This window comes from Sardina pilchardus, chromosome 19 (genome assembly GCF_963854185.1).
Source record: "Sardina pilchardus chromosome 19, fSarPil1.1, whole genome shotgun sequence".
Taxonomy (NCBI): Eukaryota; Metazoa; Chordata; class Actinopteri; order Clupeiformes; family Clupeidae; genus Sardina; species Sardina pilchardus.
In genome coordinates, this window is record NC_085012.1 from 3,575,934 (window position 1) to 3,603,433 (window position 27,500).

At 41.5% G+C, this 27,500-nt stretch overlaps 1 protein-coding gene across 2 annotated transcripts in view; it reads left to right on the plus strand.

The window, feature by feature from the left end:
* The window catches only part of mrc1a (mannose receptor, C type 1a), a 56,399-nt gene that overhangs the window by 28,703 nt on the left and 196 nt on the right, over window positions 1-27,500 (plus strand). For both annotated transcript variants that reach the window (XM_062521463.1, XM_062521464.1), the window contains 19 exons: window positions 31-146; window positions 522-600; window positions 855-999; window positions 2,734-2,772; window positions 3,255-3,421; window positions 3,680-3,744; window positions 4,276-4,373; window positions 7,393-7,532; window positions 7,781-7,889; window positions 8,405-8,571; window positions 9,992-10,097; window positions 10,889-10,962; window positions 13,738-13,896; window positions 16,045-16,210; window positions 17,555-17,707; window positions 18,598-18,714; window positions 22,296-22,454; window positions 26,086-26,118; window positions 26,256-27,500. The exon at window positions 26,256-27,500 is cut by the window's right edge and continues 196 nt beyond it. In XM_062521463.1, coding sequence (XP_062377447.1) covers window positions 31-146; window positions 522-600; window positions 855-999; window positions 2,734-2,772; window positions 3,255-3,421; window positions 3,680-3,744; window positions 4,276-4,373; window positions 7,393-7,532; window positions 7,781-7,889; window positions 8,405-8,571; window positions 9,992-10,097; window positions 10,889-10,962; window positions 13,738-13,896; window positions 16,045-16,210; window positions 17,555-17,707; window positions 18,598-18,714; window positions 22,296-22,454; window positions 26,086-26,118; window positions 26,256-26,491 — 2,328 coding nt within the window. In that variant the 3' untranslated portion in view covers window positions 26,492-27,500. The remainder of the gene's footprint in view (window positions 1-30; window positions 147-521; window positions 601-854; window positions 1,000-2,733; window positions 2,773-3,254; window positions 3,422-3,679; window positions 3,745-4,275; window positions 4,374-7,392; window positions 7,533-7,780; window positions 7,890-8,404; window positions 8,572-9,991; window positions 10,098-10,888; window positions 10,963-13,737; window positions 13,897-16,044; window positions 16,211-17,554; window positions 17,708-18,597; window positions 18,715-22,295; window positions 22,455-26,085; window positions 26,119-26,255) is intronic.

A 27,500-nucleotide genomic window follows, 5' to 3' on the forward strand; every position in this document is an offset into this window, starting at 1 on the left:
GTGTGTGTGTGTCTGTGTGTGTGTGTGTAGGTATTTAAGAAGAGCAGTGATGACAAGAAGACTTGGTTCCAGGCCCAAAAGTTCTGTAAGGACATTGGAGGAGATCTCATCAGTCTGCACTCTGAGGATCAGGTCGACGCTTTACCGTTAGTACCCCCCACGAGCCTTCTAATAGCATAACTCCTCTTCTCTCTCTCTCTTCTAATAGTATACCTTCTCTCCTCTCTCTCTTCTAATAGTATACCTCCTCTCTCTCTTTTCTATTAGTATACCTTCTCTCTCTCTTCTAATAGTATACCTTCTCTATCTCTCTCTCTCTTTCTATTAGTATACTTCCTCTCTCTCTCTCTTCTAATAGTATACTTCCTCTCTATCTCTCTTCTAATAGTATACTTCCTCTCTCCTAGTAATTACCTCCCTCTTTCTTTTCTTATTATTCAGCTGCTTATAAGTGCACTCCAATGACCCCCCCTCACCCCCCCGTCCATGTTTCTCTCCTCCTCTCTCTGCACCTGTCTCAGGTATTATCACGACTCTCCAGCTTGGATCGGATTCAAAATGGAAACAACAGGTGGATTTGTGTGGAGTGATGAGTCCCCGGTGAGTCATATGTGTACCAGCCACTTCTCAGTGTGTTAGTGTCCGAGTGTGTTAATCTGAGTGTGTTAATCTGACTGTGTTAGTCTCCGCGTGTGATAATCTGAGTGTGTTATATGGAGTGTGTTAATCTGAGTGTTAGTCTGAGTGTCTTAGTCTCCGAGTGTGTTAAACAGAGTGTGTTAGTCTAGTATAGTGGTGTATATGATATATGTGCATGAGTGTGTGTGTGTGTGTGTGTGTGTGTGTGTGTTCAGTCAGATTATGAGAACTGGGGTTATGGTGAACCCAACAACTACAATGACAACGAGCACTGCACAGAAACCAGCTTCTACTACAGCCACTCCTGGAACGACAGGGACTGTGAGCAGTATAATGACTGGATCTGTCAGATACGCAGAGGTAATACACGCATACACACACACACACACACACACACACACACGCAAAGACTACATCTGGCTGATACGTAAAGGCTAATCTGAATGCGCCACCTCTTACTAGAAAGACGTTTATGGAAGTATACAGATGGTATACTTCTTTGGAAGTAAAAATAAGTAAGTATATGTATATACTGTATATCTAATTACATATAGTTTACTTTTGTATACTGATTAGAAATATATTTCATTGATTTAACATGTAAGTATACATGGCTTATACTCAATATTTATATGAAGGGTTAAGTATATCTAGCCTGTGCTAATACTGAGGGGTTCATGTACTAACACTTTTGCACCCACTTCAGGTGTATTTGTTTCGCAACGTGCGTATTAGAAAGATGGCCAGGTATGTACTAACAGGCCGCAATGAGGTGAAGGCGCAGACTGCCTGTCGCGGGAGCTGAGAATGGCAAATTGCGCTTTTCTGTCTCATGCATATGGATTTATGGGAGTGTCAGATGATAGTTGGAGGTTCGTGTAAAAAGATGGGAGGAAAAGCGTAAAATGCGCCTAATTATGTTTCCCCTGTATGTACTAAAACTGCCTGTGAAAGCGCACGTTTATTTTGTGCCTAAATATTTCCGCCTTGTAAAAGCAGGTGTTAAATGCGGTTTGCTGTTAAATACATCTATAAGAGAATCATTCAAAGGCAACACAATCGCTAATTAGACCACCAGTTTTGCGTCTTTGTACTACATCAAAAGCAACCTTAACTTTCGTTGGCCTTTCGAACGTCTACTTTCACTTTCACGCCATCCGCTTAAACTTTCCTACTTGTTAGATTTGATAAATCTTCCATAGCCTACGTGCACAAGTAAGCCTAGTTTGAGTAGAACTACTGCTCTTCATTATCTTCCTGCTTGTTGACATTATGCATTGTATTATTCATATTCGCTAAACGTTGGATTCCTTTTAATATTGTCATCAGTTAACTTCATTCAACTGCGCTTCTGATTGAAGTGTTGTTCAGTTGTTGTCCTTCGCTAATTGCGTTAGGGGGCGGAGAACGGCACAGATTACCCAACGAATTTCAGGATTGGTAAAGAGGACGTAAACTTAAGTATCATAGCGTGTGCTTTCTGTGTGTTGGCCTTGGCGCAAATGACCAAGTTCATACAGGAAAATCGGAGTGACACCCTTAATTAGTGACAACGCAACCTAACCAATCACCTTTGCTCCTATACACCTGTGCTAGTTTAAATTCACTGCGGTCTCCGCTGCCAGATTCACCTACTGTAGCTCTTGTGCTATGACGCCGCTTATTTGCTTATTTATTGTGGCAGCAATTTACAGTGTTACTTGTATTTTATGCAGCTTCAGTTTTGCAGCTTTGCGGCTTTAACTTTGCAGCAGCATCTGGAGCAGATCTAGGGCGCCATGACCAAGCATACTACCTTGTACACTAATAACAATCTTATTAACTAATTCTGAGAGTTTCCTGTCTGAAATAACATTACATTCGCTAATCTACGTACATCTTGCCCTGTGTGTTTGGATAGATCTTGTGGAACAGAGAGGGGAAATTATTCACCGTTCCTCTTCCAAAATATACTTACCATTATGTCTTTCTTTAAAGTGAAGTAGAACTACTGCTTACATTAGTGCTCACTCTTCTTCTCTGTGTGTGTGTGTGTGTGTCTGTGTGTGTGTGTGTGTGTGTGTGTGTGTGTGTGTGTGTGTGTGTGTCTTTTAGGACAAGTTCCGAAACCAGCTCCCACTGCAATGGAACCAGGTAACTACTTATATATAGTATGTGAATACAGTATATGTAGGTATGTGTGTGTGTGTGTGTGTATGTGTGTGTGTGTGTGTGTGTGTGTGTGTGTGTGTGTGTGTGTGTGTGTGTGTGTAGCCGAGTATAACTTGACGGCTGACGGCTGGCTGGATAAGAACGGCTCCCAGTACTACATTAATGTGTGTGTGTGTGTGTGTGTGTGTGTGTGTGTGTGTGTGTGTGTGTGTGTGTGTGTGTGTGTGTGTGTGTGTGTGTGTGTGTGTGTGTAGCGGAGTACAACATGACTGCTGACGGCTGGCTGGATAAGAACGGCTCCCAGTACTACATTAATCTGTGTGTGTGTGTGTGTGTGTGTGTGTGTGTGTGTGTGTGTGTGTGTAGCCGAGTACAACATGACGGCTGACGGCTGGCTGGATAAGAACGGCTCTCAGTACTACATTAATCTGTGTGTGTGTGTGTGTGTGTGTGTGTGTGTGTAGCGGAGTACAACATGACGGCAGATGGCTGGCTGGATAAGAACGGCTCTCAGTACTACATTAATCAGGAGAAGCTAGGCAGGGACGAGGCCCAGGCCTACTGTAAGAGTAACCATGGCAACCTGGCCGTCATCACTGGACACACAGAGAGAAGATTCCTCATGAGACAGGTACACTAACACACGCGTGCACACACACACACAAAAACCTGTTGACTGGTTCTGCGTTCCTGTTCTAGATCAGGTACACTAACACACACACACACACACACACACACACACACACACACACACACACAGTAATGCTGTTCACCTGCTGACTGGTTCTGCGTTCCTGTACTAGATCAGGCACACACACACACACACACACACACACACACACACAGTAATGCCGTTCACCTGCTGACTGGTTCTGTGTTCCTGTTGTAGATCTCACGGGGGTCAGTGGACCAGTACTACATCGGGATGACGGTCAACCTGGACAAATCCTTCAGGTCCTACCAGCCACACACACACACACACACACACACACACACTCACACACACACCCACACCACCACCACCTCACAACACACACACACACACTACCTCACAACACACACCACCTCACAGCATACTCACACACACCACCTCACAACACACACACACACACACACACCACCTCACAACACACACACACACACACACACACACACACACCACCTCACAACACACACTGCACCACACAACACACTCACGCACACCACCTCACAACACACACACACCACTTCACAACACACACACACACACACACACACACACACACACACACACACACCATCTCACAACACACACACACATGGGATGCTGGTCAACCAGGACAAATCCTTCAGGTCCCACAGATGCCCAAATAACCATGATCCCCTCTCACTAGATCATATACAAACAGTGCATTGGATTGTGTGTGTTTATGCTGTCTTCTGTGTGTGTGTGTGTGTGTGTGTGTGTGTGTGTGTGTGTGTGTGTGTGTGTGTGTGCATTTGCAGCTGGGAGGACGACTCTCCAGTGGTGTATACAGCCTGGGACAGGAACGAGCCCAACTTTGCCAACAACGATGAGAATTGCGTCTCCATGTACAAGAATGGTGTGTGTGTGTGTGTGTGTGTGTGTGTGTGTGTGTGTGTGTGTGTGTGTGTGTGTGTGTGTGTGTGTGTGTGTGTGTGTGTGTGTGTGTGTGTGTGTGTGTGTGTGTGTGTGTGTTTGTGTACAGTGGGCATTGCTTTAAATTGTCCGGTTTCACGTCAGATTCTCAGGAGACCTCACACGTGAATCACGTGTATTTTATTTATTTTTCCCAAGTGAAGCTGCAATGACCACAATGACCACACACATCTTGCCTATTTAAATATTCTATTATTTGGGCCTATTATGAAAGTTAGGACTTTTTCGTTAGAAAACAATTTCATTTGAACTATGGACTGCCTTTGAATGAAGTTTGATCGGACTTTCAGTTCTCAGAAGAAAGTTTCAAGATGCTAAGAAACACATGTTTGCCCCGTGGAAGCATTAACGGTGACTTAATTTATTTGAAAAGGATATGACCTCATGAATCCTATGGTTGTTTGTGTGTTCTAGGCTACTTGTCTTTTTTGACCTATAATGATTATAGGGGATGCATCTCAGTAGTTAGATTTGCACATAACATGTTTGCATAGTCTTCTTTTTCTCGGAGCCTCAGTGCAGGACATACATTCATTACTCGGAGTGGCGGACATTTTTTTGTAAAAGTTTTTTTGTAAAACGGTCTTAAAATAGGCTACAATTGTATTTGGCAGAGGACAGGCTGCTAGTAACAAAATCCAGGAAATGCTAGTGTCGCTTCAGCGTGGCAACCACGAAGCTCTTCACGTTTTGAGGCAGTGCTTGTTACCCCTAGAACCATCCCAGTTTGTGGTTTGTATATGTGGATGTAGGCCTACCCGAGTCAAACTTTCATTTAAAAGCATTTATGCTGGCAACAAAACAAAGGGATTCACAAACATTATTCTTTATTCTAAATGCGTACCGCCATGGCGATAAAGAGAAAGAAGGCTATTTGAAATGTAGCCTACCCTAAGCTGTTGTAAAATTTGTCAAATGAAATACAGGAGAAACGATATGGTTCATGCGCTCTCATGCTCAAGGGCGTCAGTTTGTTTTTATTAGTGCCGGGCATAGTAACGATAAACTTGAGTGTGGTTAGAAAAGTGCTGGGTATAATTATATTAATCCGTTTATGTTTTATTATACTATGCACTGCATTACAGTGTATTGAATATTGACAGGTATTGAAAATCGTAACATCGCCTATTTTCAATCAATACAAGTTGAAAGCCACACATGTCTTGTCTTGTTTTCCAAACGGCGTTGGAAACCACCACTAAACTATTGGCTTGGGATATCAGTATTTGAAATCCGCATTAACGTTATGGCACAAAGATACCTTTTGACTATTAAACAGCCCTCCTGACATCAACAAAGTTTACCAGACAAACATTGTCTGACCATAGAGGGGTTATGAAACGAAACGAAGGACGTAGGACAACACATTGTTACGGCTATATCGGTTCATTATGCGTTGCCATTGTCGATCACAATAGGTTTATCTGTAGCCCTGGGCAGTGGGTACCAACTTTTGTGATGAATTGATAAACATTTTAAAAGTGGCAGGGACAAAATCATTCATCATAAAAAGTGGTGGAGACATGTAGGCTACCCGGTCCCCGGCGAAAATGACGCTGCTGTTTCCGAAAGCCGAAAAGGAGTAGTAGGCTCACTGTTGCAGACGCACACTCTACATAGTCTATACAAAAGACTGCTAATGATGTGTGAAACTGCTCTTGGGGGGTGGGGGATTATAAGGAAGATAAAATGACAAATAAAACAAATAAAAAAAATGACAATAAAAGCCAGCTGGAATCGGCCACTCTCCCTAGAGCTCCTCAGTTGTGGAACGAGTGAATGGTTGACTCGATCTAGCTGAAAGGAAAGGAAACTAAACGTTTTCCAAATGAGGAAATATTTCTTAATTGTGTGTGGTCAAATAAGGAGGTCTGCAATTGGGTTAATTTAGTAATGTGAGCGCTGATTGGGTTAATTTAGTCATGTGAGCGCTGATTGGGTTAATTTAGTCATGTGAGCGCTGATTGAATGTGTGCACGTCTGCGCAAGTGAAATCGAACGTTATACAGATAGATAGATAGATAGATACAGTAGATAGATAGATAGATAGATAGATAGATAGATAGATACAGTAGATAGATAGATAGATACATTTTACGAAGAGAAATTACAGAATTACATTCATGAGGAAATACGTCAGATTACGGAAATATTATAGAGACGCAGTAAGTAGCCTAATTCAATAAAACTTGTTTGCATAGGCCTAGTGCAAATCATCCTCAACTCTACTGCTTGTGTTACAGTAATGGCAATTTTGAACTATGACAAACAGTTTGTTAGTTCATGCTCGTCTTTTTCGAAGTGCAGAGCCGTGCAAACATTTTCAGAGTGCCAGACTGAATTTACAAACACCCGAACAAACTAAACAATAAATGAGTTGTAGTGTTGCAGTCTGTAGGTGACTAGGCTACTAGGGATTTCTGTAGGCATTTCCGAGCGATCGCAAAATATTTTTTCTCTAGCTTACATTTCAGTCAAAACTATATGGGCTGGGCCACTTAGAGGTTGCTTCCGGGCCGCCTATTGAATGAGTAGAACTCTGGGCGCAGCAATGCTACAGCGGACTGTACTGCCACCTCGTGGCGGTAAGTTGTAATACAGTTGTAATACATTTCACGCAGAGCGTGAATCAGGCAACGCGTGAAGGAAACGGCCATCACAATGTAACGCCTACTGTATGTGTGAGAGAGTGTGCGTGAGTGTGTTTCTAAATTTGAAGGAGTGTGTGAGTGTGTGTGTGTGTGTGTTTCTTTATTTGAGGGAGTGTGTGTGTGTGTGTCTTAAGAGTGTTTCTTTATGTGGATGGCTGTATGTGTATGTATGTGTGTGTTGCAGGGAACTGGAATGACATTAACTGTGGAGTTCCACTCCCCTCCATCTGTAATGTGTGTGTGTGTGTGTGTGTGTGTGTGTGTGTGTGTGTGTGTGTGTGTGTGTTGCAGGCTACTGGAATGACATTAACTGTGGGGTTCCCCTCCCCTCGCTCTGTAAGCGCAGCAGCAGTTTTGTGAACAGCACTCTGGCGCCCACTACTGTCCCACAGGGGGGCTGCGCCCCAGAGTGGACCGCTTTCCAGGGAAAGGTGAACACACACACACACACACACACACACACATGTATGCACATGCACCCCCGCCCCACACACACACACACACACACACACACACATATACACACACACATACACACACACACACACACACGGACAACGCTGACATATCAGTCTTTTGATTTTTTGATTGTCACTCACCAACTAGTGTATCTGTACGTGTGTGTGTGTGTGTGTGTGTGTGTGTGTGTGTGTGTGTGTGTGTGTGTGTGTGTGTTCAGTGTTATATATTCGTAGGCCAGGACAATAAGAAGTCATGGCATGAAGCTCGTGACTTCTGCATCAAACAGGGAGGGAACCTTCTGTCCATCGTCAACCACCAAGAGCAGGGTGAGGTGTTCACACACACACACACACACACACACACGTACAGTACATACATACACACAAGCAAGGTGAGGTGGTGAGCAAGGAGAGGTGGTTCAACAAACACACGCACACACACACACATAGCCTAGAACAGATAGAGTAATGTACAGTACTGTACCAACCGTCACACTGATTCCATATGATTCCTGTTGATCCCTGTTGATCCCTGATGGTTCCTGTAATGATCCCTGATGGTTCCTGTTGATCCCTGACGGTTCCTCCCTGATGGTTCCTGTAATGATCCCTGATGGTTCCTGTTGATCCCTGATGATCCCTGATGGTTCCTGTAATGATCCCTGATGGTTCCTGTAATGATCCCTAATGGTTCCTGTTGATCCCTGATGGTTGATCCCTGATGGTTCCTGTAATGATCCCTGATGGTTCCTGTTGATCCATGATGGTTGATCCCTAATGGTTCCTGTTGATCCCTGATGGTTCCTGTAATGATCCCTGATGGTTCCTGTTGATCCTGCCAGCGTTCCTGACGACGCGCATGCTGAGTGCGAGCGGGGACATGTGGATCGGCCTGAACGACGTCAACTGGGAGATGCGCTTCCTGTGGACGGATGGAAAGGGCGTGACCTTCACAAACTGGGCCAAAGGTCACCCAGTGTCCTACCCTGGAAGCATGATGGGAGATGAAGTGAGTACACATGCTCATCCTGTGTGTGTGTGTGTGTGTGTGTGTGTGTGTGTGTGTGTGTGTGTTCATGTTTATCTTCTGTTAGAGATACAGCAGTGTTGTGAATAACTGCTGAGCGTGAGAACCTCTCCCATGTATGTCATTATGGCACTGCTGGTGCATTTTGCCCTTGTTCAGGGTGGGAGATGAAAAAGAAAGATTTGCATAAGACAAGTCAAATTGGTGTTTTTAAAAAGAAGACGTAATGCAGATTATAGAATGTAAAAAAAAAAATCTTTGTATACCACAAGGTATAAGGGTGCTCTGAATATGAGATCCAAGTTTATGTTTCAAACTTGTGAGGTCTGCTGTTCAGTCCCTGATGGAATTTATTTTCTCTTCATTGCTTTTTCGGAGAGTGTTTCTACTCATCTCTATAAGAAAAAAACCCCAAGAGCCTATGTTGAGTAAAAATGTGTCTTCTGAAGGCCTAAACAGAGCCCAGCCAAGAACTCCAATAAAATTTTGATCAACTTTGAGGGACTACTATGACCAAGCAGGATCATCCAGACTACTCGTGGTGATTTTACTGCATACTATTCCTATTTATGCACCAGCCTGCAAAATTTGAGCCTCCTACAAATTCTAGTTCTTGAGCAATGAGCTTGTGAACTTTGACAAAAAAAGAGGCAGAACAAATTTGACACCCCCCTCCCCCCATAAAACTGGCTGTTACTTGAAAAGGATTGATCTTAGCACAAAACCATTTCACAGAGTGGCTCCTGGGTAACAAAGGTGCACATGGTATTTTTTTCAGATTTTTTTGAGACGCAAGTGCGTGTGCTCTGGTTGATTTGACGTGGAATGACCCAGAACGCTGGTGTAGAACGCTGGTGTACAGTAGATCTCTATGTGTGGAACGCTGGTGTAGAACGCTGGTGTAGAACACTGGTGTACAGTAGATCTCTATGTGGGAAACCCTAGTGTGGAACGCTGGTGTAGAACGCTGGTGTAGAACACTGGTGTACAGTAGATCTCTATGTGTGGAACCCTAGTGTAGAACGCTGGTGTACAGTAGATCTCTATGTGGGAAACCCTAGTGTGGAATGCTGGTGTAGAACGCTGGTGTGGAACGCTGGTGTGGAACGCTGGTGTACAGTAGATCTCTATGTGGGAAACCCTAGTGTGGAACGCTGGTGTAGAACGCTGGTGTACAGTAGATCTCTATGTGGGAAACCCTAGTGTGGAACGCTGGTGTAGAACGCTGGTGTAGAACGCTGGTGTACAGTAGATCTCTATGTGTGGAACCCTGGTGTAGAACGCTGGTGTACAGTAGATCTCTATGTAGGGAACCCTGGTCTGGAACGCTGGTGTAGATCTCTCCTGGGACTGTAGCCGTAACCATAGTAACATCAACTTTCTTGTGTTTCCTCTCATGCAGGAGTTTGACTGTGTTGTCATGGTGATGAGTCCACCCTCAGTGGTGGGGGTGTGGAAGGTTGAGGACTGCCATGCTTCACGAGGCTTCGTCTGCAAAAGAAATCTGGGTATGTGCGTGTGTGTGTGTGTGTGTGTCTACAAATTAGGGGAGCATTGGATATGGGGATGATGCCATACTCCCCTAAAGCATCCCCTGTCAGGAAAGTATGTGTGTGTTTATGTGTTGTGTGTGTGTGTTTATGTGGTGTGTGTGTGTGTGTGTGTGTGTTTATGTGGTGTGTGTTGTATGTGTGTTTTTGTGGTGTGTGTTGTGTGTGTGTTTGTGTGTGTTTATGTGGTGTGTGTGTGTGTGTGTTTATGTGGTGTGTGTTGTGTGTGTGTTTATGTGTGTGTGTGTGTGTGTGTGTGTGTGTGTGTGTGTGTGTGTGTGTGTGTGTGTGTGTGTGTGTGTTGTGTTTATGTGGTGTGTGTTGTGTGTGTGTGTTGTATGTGGTGTGTGTGTGTGTGTGTGTGTGTGTGTGTGTGTGTGTTGTGTGTGTGTGTGTGTTTATGTGGTGTGTGTTGTGTGTGTGTGTGTTGTATGTGTGTATGTGTGTGTGTGTGTGTGTGTGTGTGTGTGTGTGTGTGTGTGTGTGTGTGTGTGTGTGTGTGTGTGTGTGTGTGTGTGTGTGTGTTTATGTGGTGTGTGTTGTTTGTGTGTTTGTGGTGTGTGTTGTGTGTGTGTGTTTATGTGGTGTGTGTTGTGTGTGTGTTTATGTGGTGTGTGTGTTTGTGTGTGTTGTGTGTGTGTGTGTTTATGTGGTGTGTGTTGTGTGTGTGTTGTGTGTGTGTTTATGTGGTGTGTGTGTGTATGTGTTTATGTGGTGTGTTTATGTGGTGTGTGTTGTGTGTGTTTTAGACTCTAAGATTGCTCCTCCCGTAACGACGGCGGCGCCGCACAACTACTTCCGCCTGGGGAACGACTCGTATAAGGTGCAGACTTGTGTTCTAGATTATATATTCTATACATTATTATTAACTAACCCTGGGGAACGACTCGTATAAGGTGCAGACTTGTGTTTTAGATTATATATTCTATACATTATTATTAACTAACCCTGGGGAACGACTATGGAATGTTTTTTGTGACAAAATGAAATAAATAAATAAAATGTGAAATAAATAAATAAAAGATTAGATGTAAAAAGCATAGCCTATATACAGTACATTGACATTTACATTGACATTCCAATGTTGCAATGCGCCAAGAAGTAAATAAATACGTCAGTAACCCATCAAGGTGGGACCTAGCCGCTGATTGGTTGCTGCGGATTGGCCTCATGTGAACCAAACTGGACAGCTCAGAGTCAGACTTATCAATTGTCATAACTCATGAAACATAGGCTACAAGTCACACAACAAGGATTTAATTCTAAATGTATACTTTTAGGAAGCTATCAGGCGTGAAATATTGTTATTTAGTAGGGTTGATAGTTTCATTTGGTCCCTTTCCACAGGTGTATAAAATCTAGCACCATGATTATCAATGCAGACATCACGGTGCTTGATTAATACACCTGTGGAAAGGGACCAAATGAAACTCATGAATATGTGCACATTTAGTAGGCACAAACGATAGCCTGTTAAAAGCTAACTTCATGGCAAACGACTGCTGTAGAGCTACAGTAGTTGGACAGCCGGGCGAGGTCGGTCGGTGACTCAAGTGTTGCTGTCCCATGCCACCATCAGTCGGAGGAGCCGTCGGCTCGGCGGCATTCACGTCATTTTAGCCGAGTTGACATGTCGAATCGGCCGGTGGCCATCGGCCTCAATAACCAATCTTATTGGTAGAGTGCTAACCCTTCTAAACATCCAGGATTAATATGACCAGAGACGGTTTATAAAGTAGTAACTAGACCATCTTTGATGTGACCATCCATTACTATCCATTAGCCCTAAATAAATTCAATGATGTAAGTTACGAACCCATTTTGATAAACTATCCTAACATATTTTTGCTAGAACTAGTAGACTACCACACAGTTGCTAAACGTATGTTTACAACAATAGAGGTTTAACCAAAGTCCTATCTAGCTAGCGAACACCTAGCAGTTCCCATTACATTTCCATTGACAGTGCTAACGTTAGCTAGCTAGCTAGCTAGGTCCCGGGCGAAAATAAATCATTTATTCCGTGCCCGAGAGAGTGTTTCATTGGCATCATCACACACAAGCAATAAAATACTACACAATATATATTCATATAGATATTTTCTTATTGCTTAATTAGGGCCATTTCGTTCCATTGGCAAATCCTTCTCATAAAGTAAAAGAAACTAGTAGCAACAGTAGAAGTTAGATTTTTTTTTTCTCCAGGCAGCAACCTATCAGCGGCTAGGTTCCGGCTTGGTCCCTCCTTGATGGGTGTCTGACATATTTATTTATTTCCTGGCGCATTTCAACATTGGAATGTAAACGTAAATGGCAATATAAATGGCAATGTATAAAGTCTGTTTAAATAAGATTAATAATAAATAAATGTCTTTTTTACATTTAATCTTTTATTTATTTAGTTCACATTTTATTTATTCATTTAAACTTTTATTTATTTATTTAATCTTTTATTTATTAATTTAAACTTTAATTTATTCATTTAAACTTTTATTTATTTATTTCATTTTGTCACAAAAAGCATTCCATAAACGACTTGTATAAAGTGCTGATTTATAGATTATATATTCTATACATTATTATTAACTAACCCTGGGGAACGACTTGTATAAGGTGCAGACTTGTGTTATAGATTATATTTTCTATACATTATTATAACTAACCCTGGGGAACGACTCGTATAAGGTGCAGACTAATATTATAGTGTATATATTCTATACATTATTATTAACTAACCTTGGGGAACAACTCGTATAAGGTGCAGAGTTATATTATAGCTTATATATTCTATATGTTATTATTATTTATAATATTTTTTCCTATTTATGTTAAATAATTGTGCAGACCTATATGATTTACTGTATGATATATGATATATATATATATATATTATCATTCTTATTTATATTAAAAATACTGTATGATGTATGATATATATGATTATTCTTATTTATATTCAATAATGGTGCCTTATTAGCATAAATAACATTATTAGATGGTATACTAATATTATTATTATTGTTATTATATGAATTATTGCTATGATGGTTTCTATGGAATGATGTGCTGTGCTGTGCTCAGGTGCAGACGTTATTATTATTATTATTATTATTATATGAATTATTGCTATGATGGTTTCTATAAAATGCTGTGCTGTGCTGTGCTCAGGTGCAGACCTATATGATTTACTGTATGATATATGATATATATTATCATTCTTATTTATGTGCTGTGCTGTGCTGTGCCCAGGTGCAGACCTATATGATTTACTGTATGATATATGATATATATTATCATTCTTATTTATGTGCTGTGCTGTGCTGTGCTCAGGTGCAGACCTATATGATTTACTGTATGATATATGATATATATTATCATTCTTATTTATGTGCTGTGCTGTGCTGTGCTCAGGTGCAGACGGAGCGCATGAGCTGGGACGAGGCGCAGACCTATATGATTTACTGTATGATGTATGATATACAGTATATTATCATTCTTATTTATCAGGTGCAGACGGAGCGCATGAGCTGGGACGAGGCGCAGACCTATATGATTTACTGTATGATGTATGATATATATTATCATTCTTATTTATCAGGTGCAGACGGAGCGCATGAGCTGGGACGAGGCGCGGAGACAGTGCAAGGCAGACGACGCAGATCTGGCCTCCATCCTGGACTCCGTCAGCCAGGCCAGCACCATCCTGAGGACACACACACTCAAGGAGCCCGTGTGGATAGGACTCAACAGCAACCTGGTACTCACACACACACACACACACACACACACACACACACACAGCCAGGCCAGCACCATCCTGAGGACACACACACTCAAGGAGCCCGTGTGGATAGGACTCAACAGCAACCTGGTACTCACACACACACACACACACACACACAGCCAGGCCAGCACCATCCTGAGGACACACACACTCAAGGAGCCCGTGTGGATAGGACTCAACAGCAACCTGGTACTCACACACACACACACACACACACACACACACACACTCACACAGACACACACACACACACACACACACTCACACAGACAAACAAGTGTTCCTAGTGTGAAGATAATGCTGTAGTGTTCTAGTGTTCCTCTTGTGAAGATAATGCTGTATTATTCTAGCGTTCCTCATGTGAAGATAGTGCTGTAGTGTTCTAGTGTTCTAGTGTGAAGATAATGCTGTAGTATTCTAGTGTTCCTCGTGTGAAGATAATGTTGTAGTGTTCTAGCGTTCCTCATGTGAAGATAATGCTGTAGTGTTCTAGTGTTCCTCGTGTGAAGATAATGCTGTAGTGTTCTAGTGTTCCTCGTGTGAAGATAATGCTGTAGTGCTCTAGTGTTCCTCGTGTGAAGATAATGTTGTAGTGCTCTAGTGTTCCTCGTGTGAAGATAATGTTGTAGTCTTCTAGTGTTCTAGTGTTCCTCGTGTGAAGATAATGTTGTAGTCTTCTAGTGTTCTAGTGTTTCTCGTGTGAAGATAATGCTGTAGTGTTCTAGTGTTCCTCTTGTGAAGATAATGCTGTAGTGTTCTAGTGTTCCTCGTGTGAAGATAATGCTGTAGTGTTCTAGTGTTCCTCATGTGAAGATAATGCTGTAGTGTTCTAGTATTCTAGTGTGAAGATAATGTTGTAGTGTTTTAGTGTTCCTCATGTGAAGATAATGTTGTAGTGTTCTAGTGTTCCTCGTGTGAAGATAATTCTGTTGTATTCTAGTGTTCCTCGTGTGAAGATAATGCTCTAGTGTTTTAGTGTTCCTCATGTGAAGATAATGCTGTAGTGTTCTAGTGTTCCTCATGTGAAGATAATTCTGTAGTGTTCTAGTGTGAAGATAATGCTGTAGTGTTCTAGTGTTCCTCATGTGAAGATAATGCTGTAGAGTTCTAGTGTTCCTCGTGAAGATAATGCTGTGTTGTTCTAGTTTTCTAGTGCTCCTCGTGTGAAGATAATGCTGTAGTGTTCTAGTGTTCCTCATGTGAAGATAATGTTGTAGTGTTCTAGTGTTTCTCGTGTGAAGATAATGCTGTAGTGTTCTAGTGTTCTAGTGCTCCACGTGTGAAGATAATGCTGTAGTGTTCTAGTGTTCCTCGTGTGAAGATAATGTTGTAGTGTTCTAGTGTTTCTCGTGTGAAGATAATGCTGTAGTGTTCTAGTGTTCTAGTGTTCCTCATCTGAAGATAATGCTGTAGTGTTCTAGTGTTCCTCATCTGAAGATAATGCTGTAGTGTTCTAGTGTTCCTCGTGAAGATAATGCTGTAGTGTTCTAGTGTTCCTCGTGAAGATAATGCTGTAGTGTTCTAGTCTTCTAGTGTTCCTCATGTGAAGATAATGTTGTAGTGTTCTAGTGTTCTAATGTTCCTCATGTGAAGATAATGCTGTAGTGTTCTAGTGTTCCTCATATGAAGATAATGTTGTAGTGTTCTAGTGTTCCTCATGTGAAGATAATGCTGTAGTGTTCTAGTGTTCCTTGTGTGAAGATAATGTTGTAGTGCTCTAGTGTTTCTCGTGTGAAGATAATGCTGTAGTGTTCTAGTGTTCTAGTGTTCCTTGTGTGAAGATAATGCTGTAGTGTTCTAGTGTTCCTTGTGTGAAGATAATGCTGTAGTGTTCTAGTGTTCCTCGTGTGAAGATAATGTTGTAGTGTTCTAGTGTTTCTCGTGTGAAGATAATGCTGTAGTGTTCTAGTGTTCCTCGTGAAGATAATGCTGTAGTGTTCTAGTGTTCCTTGTGAAGATAATGCTGTAGTGTTCTAGTGTTCCTCATCTGAAGATAATGCTGTAGTGCTCTACTGTTCTAGTGTGAAGATAATGGTGGTAGAAGACTCTAAGTAGTGCTCTGACCCGGTCTTTCTCTGATTTGTCGTCTCTGGCACTTGCCTGGTTGTGATTGGCTGACAGACGAATGGCCAGTACCGCTGGGTGGATAATTGGCTGCTGCGCTACAGTAGGTGGGGCCCGGAGGAGCCCAAAGTCAATCAGGCATGTGTGTACATCGACACAGATGGCAGCTGGAAGACCACCACCTGCAGCAACACCTACTATTCCCTCTGCAAACGCTCCCCAGGTGAGCCCACACACACACACACACCTGACCTCCTCTTTCACACACACACACACACACACACACACACACACCTTACCTCACACTCACACATACACACATACACCTGACACCACACACACACACACCTGACCTCACATACACATCCACACCTGAGTATGAACTGACTCCAGGTGAAAACACCCACTCTACTCTACTCATCTCTACTCTACTCATCTCATCTCTACTCGTCTCTTGAATTTCCCCTTGGGGATCAATAAAGTATCTATCATCTCATCTCATCTCATCTCATCTCATCTCATCTCATCTCATCTCTTCTCTACTCATCTCTACTCATCTCTACTCTACTCATCTCATCTCTACTCATCTCATCTCTACTCATCTCTACTCTTCACTACTCTACTCTACTCATCTCATCTCTACTTACTCATCTCTACTCTACTCATCTCTACTCTACTCATCTCTACTCATCTCATCTCATCTCATCTCATCTCATCTCATCTCATCTCATCTCATCTCATCTCTACTCTACTCATCTCTACTCTACTCATCTCTACTTAACTCATCTCTACTCATCTCTACTCTACACTACTCTACTCTACTCATCTCATCTCTACTTACTCATCTCTACTCATCTCTATTCATCTCTACTCTTCTCTACTCATCTCATCTCTACTCATCTCTACTGTACTCATCTCATCTCATCTCATCTCTACTCATCTCATCTCTACTTACTCATCTCTACTCTACTCTACTCTACTCTACTCTACTCTACTCTACTCATCTCATCTCGTCTCATCTCATCTCATCTCATCTCATCTCATCTCATCTCATCTCATCTCTACTCATCTCATCTCTACTTACTCATCTCTACTCTACTCATCTCATCTCTACTCTACTCATCTCAACTCATCTCTACTCTACTCTACTCTACTCTACTCTACTCATCTCTACTCATCTCATCTCTACTCTACTCTACTCTACTCTACTCATCTCTACTCATCTCATCTCATCTCATCTCATCTCTGCTTACTCATCTCTACTCATTTCTACTCTACTCATCTCTACTGGACTCTACTCATGTTCTACTCATTTCTTCTCTACTCTATTCATCTCTACTCATCTCTACTGGACTCTACTCCTGCTCAGCTCTACTGGACTCTACTCATGTTCTACTCATTTCTACTCTACTCATCTCTATTCTTCTCATCTCATCTCTACTCTACTCTATTCATCTCTACTGGACTCTACTCATGTTCTACTCATTTCTTCTCTACTCTATTCATCTCTACTCATCTCTACTGGACTCTACTCCTGCTCAGCTCTGATCTGCGTTGTCCATTGCAGTTCTGGCCCCTACTGACCCGCCCCAGTTGCCTGGCAACTGCCCTGAGCCCAAGCGGCGACGGACGTGGATTCCGTTCCGAGGACATTGCTACGCCTTCATCACCGCCTCCCTGGAGAACTGGGCCCACTCCACCGTGGAGTGCATCCGCATGGGTACGTTCAGCTCTGCCCAGCTCTGCCCAGCTCTGGGCCCACTCCACCGTGGAGTGCATCCGCATGGGTACGTTCAGCTCTGCCCAGCTCTGCCCAGCTCTGGGCCCACACCACCGTGGAGTGCATCCGCATGGGTACGTTCAGCTCTGCCTGCAGCTCTTGGGATGCAGACAGGATGTGGTAGCGCCAGTGTCCGGGGCAAGAGAAATAGCCGTATGGGCGTCAGTATGGGGGTTGTGTGTGTGTGTGGGGGGTGTGTGTGTGTCGTGTGTGTGTGGGGGGTGTGTGGGTGTGTATGTGTATTCCTAAGAGGAATAGCCGGGCGTCCAGCCCAAGTACCTCTCCCTGCAACGTTTGACATTTGAAAAAGAGACTATAGTCTCAATATGACCCCCCTGGTTAAATAAAGGATAAATACAAAATAAATAAAAAATAAATCAATAAAAAAAATTAAACGTGCAGGTCAATGGAAGTGGACTCACATTTTATACATTATTGTATATTTTCTTTTGTATACATTATACATTTTATGCATATCAGCACATATTCTGAATGAGAGAGAGAGAGAATGTATGCATATCAGCACATATTCTGAATGAGAGAGAGAGAGAGAATGTATGCATATCAGCACATATTCTGGATTGAGTTCTCTGTCCATATGCTTACTCTCTTACAGCCAATTTATGCATAACAGCACATATACTGTATGGATTGAGGTCTCTGTCCATATGCTGACGGTAAATGCAGGTGTAGATAGATAGAGAGATAGCTATTGTTTAGTATGACTGTTTCCCCTAGTTAATTGTACTCTTGGAGGATTTCCAACATGGAAACACTCTTTGTCTCTGTGCTCCTCTGGGGCCTCATGTTGAGCTGCTTCTCTGTCCCAGGGGCCTCTCTTCTGAGTATTGAGGATCCAACCGAGTCCAGCTTCATCCAGGAAAAGCTGGGAATGCTGCAGGATGGAACCAAGTCCTTCTGGATTGGACTGCATCGCTCCCATGAGGGTGTGTCACACAAAAATACACACATGACCAATACAGACTCACATATCACACACACACACACACATGACCAATACAGACTCACATATCACACACACACACACACAACGAATACAGACTCACATATCACACACACACACACATGACCAATACAGACTCACATATCACACACACACACACACATGACCAATACATACTCACATATCACACACACACACACACACACACACACACACACATGACCAATACAGACTCACATATCACACACACACACCCACATGACCAATACAGACTCACATATCACACACACACACAACGAATACAGACTCACATATCACACACACACACATGACCAATACAGGCTCACATATCACACACACACACACATGGCCAATACAGACTCACATATCACACACACACATACTCACACACGACGAATACAGACTCACATATCACACACACACACATGACCAATACAGACTCACATATCACACACACACACACACACACGACCAATACAGACTCACATATCACACACACACACACACACACACGACCAATACAGACTCACATATGACACACACACACACACACACACACACACACGACCAATACAGACTCACATATCACACACACACACACACACACACACACACACATGACCAATACAGACTCACATATCATAAACACACATGACCAATACAGACTCACATATCACACACATACACACACACGACGAATACAGACTCACATATCACACACACACACACGATGAATACAGACTCACATATCACACACATACACACACACATGACGAATACAGACTCACATATCACACACACACACACACATGACGAATACAGACTCACATATCACACACACACAGACATGACCAATACAGACTCACATATCACACACACACACACACACATACACTCATGACGAGAACAGAATCACATATCACACACATACACTCATGACCAATACAGACTTAGTACAGATAGTACGGGTTGAGAATGCTCCTTTCTTTGCCGCACATCGGGAATCTCGAAGGTGCAGCATTTGTAATTAAAACTACAACCGCAAGGGGGCAACATAAGACCGCCCTAATAACATGCAGGTTTGGCTCATGCCGGAAAAACACGCTAAAACCCGAAGACACCGCGCTGGTGACAAGCGGAGAAAAGAGACATGACGCTCGGCATCTCAGATCGCCGTTGCAGAGTTTTCGAATGTTTTACAACCCAGCTGGTATCCGCCGCTCATTCCGACATATCCCAACTCCGACATTGACGTCCAGTTGTCATAGTGGAGGCATGTCTCTTTATGGAAAAGGACCACTCTGACATTTTCTGTTTTCATGGTCGCAGTGGCGGTATTTAACTTTTTTTTCAAACAACGTGCCATTCCGACATGAGGTCATTAATAGGCTATTAATGTCATAACTATTAGGCTATCATTAGGCTTACTAGGCATGGCTGTAGGCAGCTATGAGGCCACTGAGATCTGGACCTCATCAGTTTTGAGAGCTGGAAATACATGTGTTTGCTAAATATCGGTATATTGTTGTGCATGTTGCGTTCGTGACTCGGGGAAGTGAAAGCAGTTCTGTATAGACATTGCACGTTTTCATGGTGATCATCGGTGCAGTGATTGTGAAAGCCGATTGAAAATACATACGTTTAGAGCGAACGTTTCCACTATGTTTGCCATGGTGGACGAAAAACACTAAAATAAAACAATACTGTTTAATGTAGTGCGTAATGGACACGGCTCTATCCTAAATAATTTTCAAGGTTTGCCATTTGGTAATATGACCTATCCTTACTGACAATAATTTAGATTGAGCACAACTAAAGTTGCACAAAGGCAAAATACAGTCCTAAGCCTATTATATAGCCTGGCCAATTAATAGCCTATTGTAAATGTGCAGAACCAGCATTTGCGTGCATGCGTGCTTGCCGGTGAGGTGTAGCCTACAAAAATGAGCATAACATCTGATTATTAAAGTATGGCTATAGGCTATAGGCTACTGGTAAGAGAAGAGCTGGTTTAAAATTCAAGTAACGTGCGCTATCTAACCCCTCGAGACCAACTGTATTGCAGTCAGGCAACGCTCCCAACCCATTCCTTCGTTTTGCCCTTAGTTTAAATGGAGGCACGGGGAGAGTATTGCTATGTATGGAGCCAGCTTAACAAAGTTTCCTAGGCTACAGTATTCACCCACAATAGGCTATCCACTTTTTCGAAAAGAATGAAAGAAGGCAGTAGACTAAAGATATGGATTGCGAAAGTAGCCTATGCAGCTTTCAGACACTCAAGGTGAGGAGGTGCTCCATATCAGTGTGCTGCATTATTGTGGCGGGCTTTGTTTCAGGAAACATTCTTCAACACTCTGTGAAAGACCTCCGATGCGCACTGATAGCTATACTTATGGGGCCGTAACTCAGGAGGATATAATCTAGCCTAAGAAATAGAATGTCCCGCATGGGGCATATACCCTGACTTGATGTTTCACGTTCAGAATGATAAATTCAAAATGTTGCGCGCTGAGCATATGCTGTTGTGTGGTCGTGTCTTAAACGAGCCACCTGGTGGTCCAATTTCAAATAGGGTGTATGATATCACATTCCATCATTCCTCACTGCCTCTATGAAATATCCCGTCAGAGGAGGTGATGAGTCAGTGCGGTTGTTGTGCTTCATAGTAATCGTCGTTGTGGATGTTCTGAGGCTGTATAACAGAGATAACAGAGTGGACAAGAACATCGAGTTGGATAAAATAATATAAAATCATTATCGTTCAATGCTGATGTAACGGATGCTAGCTAGTTAGCTGTGCTTGTCGAACGTTAGTAAACCTCACTCCCCGATGCCTCATGAGCGCTGCTGGCATGAAAGCTAGTAGCCTGGGCTTTTAACTTTAGTGTGTGTGTGCGTGTGTGTGTGTGTGACTGCGTGCGTGTGTGTGTGTTGCTGCTATGAGAGCTAGTAGCCTGGGCTTTTAACTTTGGTGTGTGTGTGTGCGTGTGTGTTTGCTGCTGGCTTGAGAGCTTGTAGCCTGGGCTTTTAGCTGGATTGTTAGCGTCCTCGACTCCCGATCCAAGGTGCCGCTGTGTCGCGAGTTCGAGTCCGGGCGTGTGCAGGGCTGGACCGCCTTGGTTCCACACAATGCAGGTTACACTGATATTTCACATATTACAACAAACACTGATATTTCACATATTACAACAAATAGATGTGCTATCCATATCATTTAATAACAGTTAAGGATTCTTCATGGACCGTTTGGCTTAGGAACAAGTTAGTGAAGGTGAATGTATGAATCAGTCGTCAATAACATGGGTGATACTAGGGAGTCATGTGGTTCATATTGTATGGACATTTGGTATTGAAAATAAATTTGGTCTAAAATACTGTACATGTCTCAAGCACTGTTATTGGTGAAAATGTACTTTGTATTATTGTTCAACTGACTCAATATGCATTAATGACATGTTTATCTTGGAGACACGAAATGTACCCCGAATTGACCTCACCGATTGACACACTCTCTCATAAAGAAACTGTGTGTCTTGCTCATAGGGGAGTGGATGTGGATTGATAGATCACCAGTTGACTACACAAACTGGAACTCGAGGACCCACAGCTATGGAGATTGTGTGTCCATCAGTTCAGACACATCTGTGTGGGAAAAGACCAGCTGCAGCCGATACAGGCCCTACATCTGCAAAATGCCCAAAGGTCAGTCTTCACACTCCACAAACTCAAACTCAACAACTGGAAAAGGAAGATAACTGGAAACCCTGTGTATCTCTCTCTCTCTCTCTCTCTCTCTCTCTCTCTCTCTCTATATATATATATATATGGGCCATTCTACAGAATTGGTGCAAATTCACACTTCAAAACTTCTTGAGAAAAATGTTTTTTTTCCTGCAAGTTTTGTAGTCATAAACATAGTAGTACATCTAAGGAGCACTATTCTACTGATTGGACACTTTAATTTCCTATCGTGTTTTTATACAGTTTTGAAACTTTTTTTCTCTCCCAAAATGTGTCACTACCGAAACGCAACAACATTTGCTATAAAAATGAGTTTTTAAACATTAAACTTAATTATTCTTTACATCAACCTTCTAAATATATTTTTTACAATTTTTTAAAGACATTGTTATGGTTCTATTGATTAGAAATAGCATTTTAACAAAACCATAAGGGTGGTCCATCAAATTAAATTCATTTTGAAAGCGATATTTCTCTGTAAATGCCATATATGCACTGATACAAATTTCAAATTCAAGGATTCATTAGTTAAAATTTTTATCTCACTAAATAAAATTATGTAATCTTTTCTGATGGCAAAACATATTTTATTTTTCCAGAATAATATGTGTTTCGGTCGTGACTTCAAATGTTCGGTAGTGACGAACAAATTTGACATTTCGATATTTTGTGTAAAAAAAAGTAATTAGTTAGTCAAAATTGGTTGGCATCATGCAGCCAAAACATACAGAACAAAGAGGACCTAAAGCAACACCACATAAAAGCACTTTGCACTGACATTACGCTGAGGAGCTGGTGGATAGGTGAACGACGTCTAGCTCTGCCACTTATTTTAGATGGTAGTCCTAATCAAATCACATAAAAAATTACAGAAATATGTCTGACAAATTATTTGTACTGAAAAATAATATTTGTGCACTTGAACGTTTCTATTTATTTATCAAAATAAATAAATAAGTGTCATTTTGTCACTACCGAAATAATCACGTCACAACCGAAATATCAACAAATGTTTCGGTTGTGACAGTTTCGGTAGTGACAAAATAAGCTCATTTTGATCCTACCACTAAGATGCTAGTCAGTAAGTAGTTAGCTAGCACAGTTCTCAGTTGTTGAAACATGAGTAAAACCTAAATGACCAGTAGAAACAATCAAAAAAACTTAATTAAGCACTGAAAATGTGTGTTCGGTAGTGACATTCTTAAATGTTACACACTGATTTCCAAACTTTCGATCACATTTACTTCAAAACAGTGGGCCTGATCTACTCACCAAGCCACCATGAGGGAGAGAGGTGCAGGCAAAACTTCCTGGTCCAAAAAGGAGGGGAGTGGCTTAAAGCAGTATCATATTATTGACCAAACTGTGCAATGTTTCGGTAGTGACGTGAAAATGCGGGACAGCATTTTTTACATGATTATTCATGATTTTTCCTGAAAATATCGAATAAATATATATTTTTTGTTTTAATTATCAGAAGTGTTCAAAAAGATACTTCTAAAAACAATGATTAAAAAATTAAAAAAAAATATTTCATATTTATTTTTCAATGGTAAAATTCAGACCTTAGCATTCGGGACAACCACCTCTCAATAGAAAGCACCATATAAATGATGATATTTTATATATAAAGCTTGCAGCTACATCAAATATTACTTTGGGTTTTGAGTGGTATTTGCTTGTATTATTTTATTATCAAAGAATTTCCTACATTACTGCTTATTAAATTCGTTTTTTGGTTCCGGGACAGCAATTTGCACGAATTCTGTAGAATCGCCCATATATATATATATATATATATATATATATATATATACAGTGGCTATAGTAAGTATTCATACCCATGCTAAAGTTGACTAAAAAGAGGAATATAAAATCATCTTTTGAGAATTGTTTGTAATGTCTTAATTCAAAAATTGAGTAAAAATCAAACCGCTAAGGACACTAATTTTCTTTGTGATTGAAGAATGTATCGTAAATAGATAAAGGTTCTTCCTTAAATACAGGGAGCATAAGTAATTGACCCCTATGTTAAATTCCCATAGGAGCAGGAGGATTTTTAATATGTTTTTATTTTTAAAGGCCAGCTATTTCATGGATCCAGGATATTAAAATAGCCCCACAAGGGTATGTGATGATGTGGGGCTATTTTAATTCCAAAGGCCAAGGGAACTTTATCAGGATGCATAATATCCTGGATCCATGAAATAGCTGGCCTTTAAAAATAAAAACATATAAAAAATCCTCCTGCTCCTATGGGAATTTAACATAGGGGTCAATTACTTATGCTCCCTGTATTTAAGGAAGAACATTTATCTATTTACGATACATTCTTCAATCACAAAGAAAATTAGTGTCCTTAGCGGTTTGATTTTTACTCATTTTTTTAATTAAGGCATTACAATCAATTCTCAAAAGATGATTTTATATTCCTCTTTTTAGTCAACTTTAGCATGGGTATGAATACTTACTATACCCACTGTATATGTATATATATATATATATATATATATACATACACATATATCTAAATATACAGTATATATATATATATATATATATATATATTCTATATATATACTCTTTTGATCCCGAGAGGAAAATTTGGTCTCATAGCATTTATGCTACTCTGCGAATTAGTGAAAGACACACAGTGAGCTGAAGCACACACTAACCCAGAGAAGTGAGCTGCCTGCCACAACAGGGGATCGAACCGGCAACCCTTCGTTTACCAGTCTGAAGTCCTAACCAGTAGACCACGCTCCTAAATATAATATAATATCTAATGCTGCATGTGGAGAGCTGCTGTCTTCAACCAGTAACTCAACATCTGAGCTCTCCTGTGCAGTACAGTTAAAACAGCTCAACATCTGAGCTCTCCTGTGCAGTACAGTTAAAACAGCTCAACATCTGAGCTCTCCTGTGCAGTACAGTTAAAACAGCTCAACATCTGAGCTCTCCTGTGCAGTACAGTTAAAATAACTCAACATCTGAGCTCTCCTGTGCAGTACAGTTAAAACAACTCAACATCTGAGCTCTCCTGTGCAGTACAGTTAAAACAGCTCAACATCTGAGCTCTCCTGTGCAGTACAGTTAGAACAGCTCAACATCTGAGCTCTCCTGTGCAGTACAGTTAGAACAGCTCAACATCTGAGCTCTCCTGTGCAGTACAGTTAAAATAACTCAACATATGGGCAGTACACTGAGTTCAAAATAATCCAACCATCTGGATGTGAGCAGGCAATTCCAGTATTACAGTATAATTTACTGATTTACTTACTCAACACCTGAATAATCCAGTGTTTTATCAATCCAGTCCTTCTCCATGAAATTGAATATATCCTGAAATAAATCATGTCATTCATTGATCACGTATATTGAATAACTTGTTTAATATAAATTCATATAGACATGGGTATGTAATGGCAAATATATTAATGTATTTATTTAATGATATATTGACATGTACATTTCAAGATATTTTTCAGATATACAGTATTTATGGATGTTACGGATTAACAGTATTTATGGATGTTACAGGTTTATTCGACTGAGTAATTGTCCGTCCTTGTGTCCCTCCATTTTCTTTTAGTTATACCACCAACAGAGTCACAACCATTACCAGGTAGGAATGTGATACAGGATAATGAATATTAACAAATAATAGTTTTAAATGTAAACCATTTTGAAATCAATTTAAAGGGAGCAGTAATATAAGGTTAATGTACTAGGATTATAACACATCCCATAATCTATTTTCAGTGAGAAGCACACAAGCCCCTCCCCATGGTTACGCTGGCATTGCTGTGGCTATCGTCATGGTGATTGTCGCCTTGGCTGGGCTGGCAGTGTTCCTGTTCTATAAGAGGCCTACTGTCCCTGTGGTTGGGGAGTGCAACTTCGACAACACGCTGTACTTCAACAACCCCACCCGGGCCAACGCCAGCATCGACACCAAGGGCTTAGTGGCCAACATCGAGCAGAATGAACATGCCTAAAACCACCAAAACACCATACACACCAACGCAACACCATACACTTACACACCAACACTATACACACCAACACAACAGCATACACTCCACCAAAACACCATACACACCAACACAACATACACATTAGCACACAGTACAGTTGTTGTTTGGAACAACTAACCAGAGTGGATGTACAGTATGTATTGAGGATCTCAAACATCATAGTCTCCGTAGAGAAGCTCAGCAGTCATCATAGGGCATTCACACTGTATGTAGTAGACTGTATGCTTTACCTTCTATTTATATTAAAGACCCCCTCCAATGAAACTCAAGTGTTTAACCTTGTCAACCTTGTCCACATGTACTGGCTGAAATGCGTGTGGTTGCGCACTTACGCACATGGGAGAGTTCCCCACTTTGTGAATAGAGAAACCTTTCCGACGCTCACATGGTGATGGGCGTAGATATACTGTAGCATTAACTTTTAAGTCATTGGTCCAGATTCCTAACATTACTTGCTACTTCGCTTAAAGTTTGCAAGCTGACAATAAACAACATTGGCAGTCAGAAAGAAATTTATGTTTTCTACTTTTGCTCTACATGAATGCACACATTCTTCTGACTGCCTTTCTTAATGCACACATTCTTCTAACTGCATGTCTTAATGCACACATTCTTCTAACTGCCTTTCTTAAAGGAACACGAGTTGATACATACCTCTCACGTTTCAATGCGTGCACTCACTGGCTCTGGCGCACGGCGCAACTTTGATAGCATTTAGCTAGCCCAATGCATTCATTAGGATCCAAACAGAGATGAAGTTGGAAGCGACCAAACACCTCCATGTTTTCCCTATTAAAAATATGAGTAGTCACACGACCAAGTATGGTGAGACAAAATAAAACGTGGTGCATTTCTAAGCAGGCAAAAGGAATAACTATAGTGTGTGGCAGAATAACATTGGGAGCACTTAGACTATGCGCAGTAATATCCTCACTCCAAAGTGAAACTGAAAGTGCAAGAGTGGGGATAT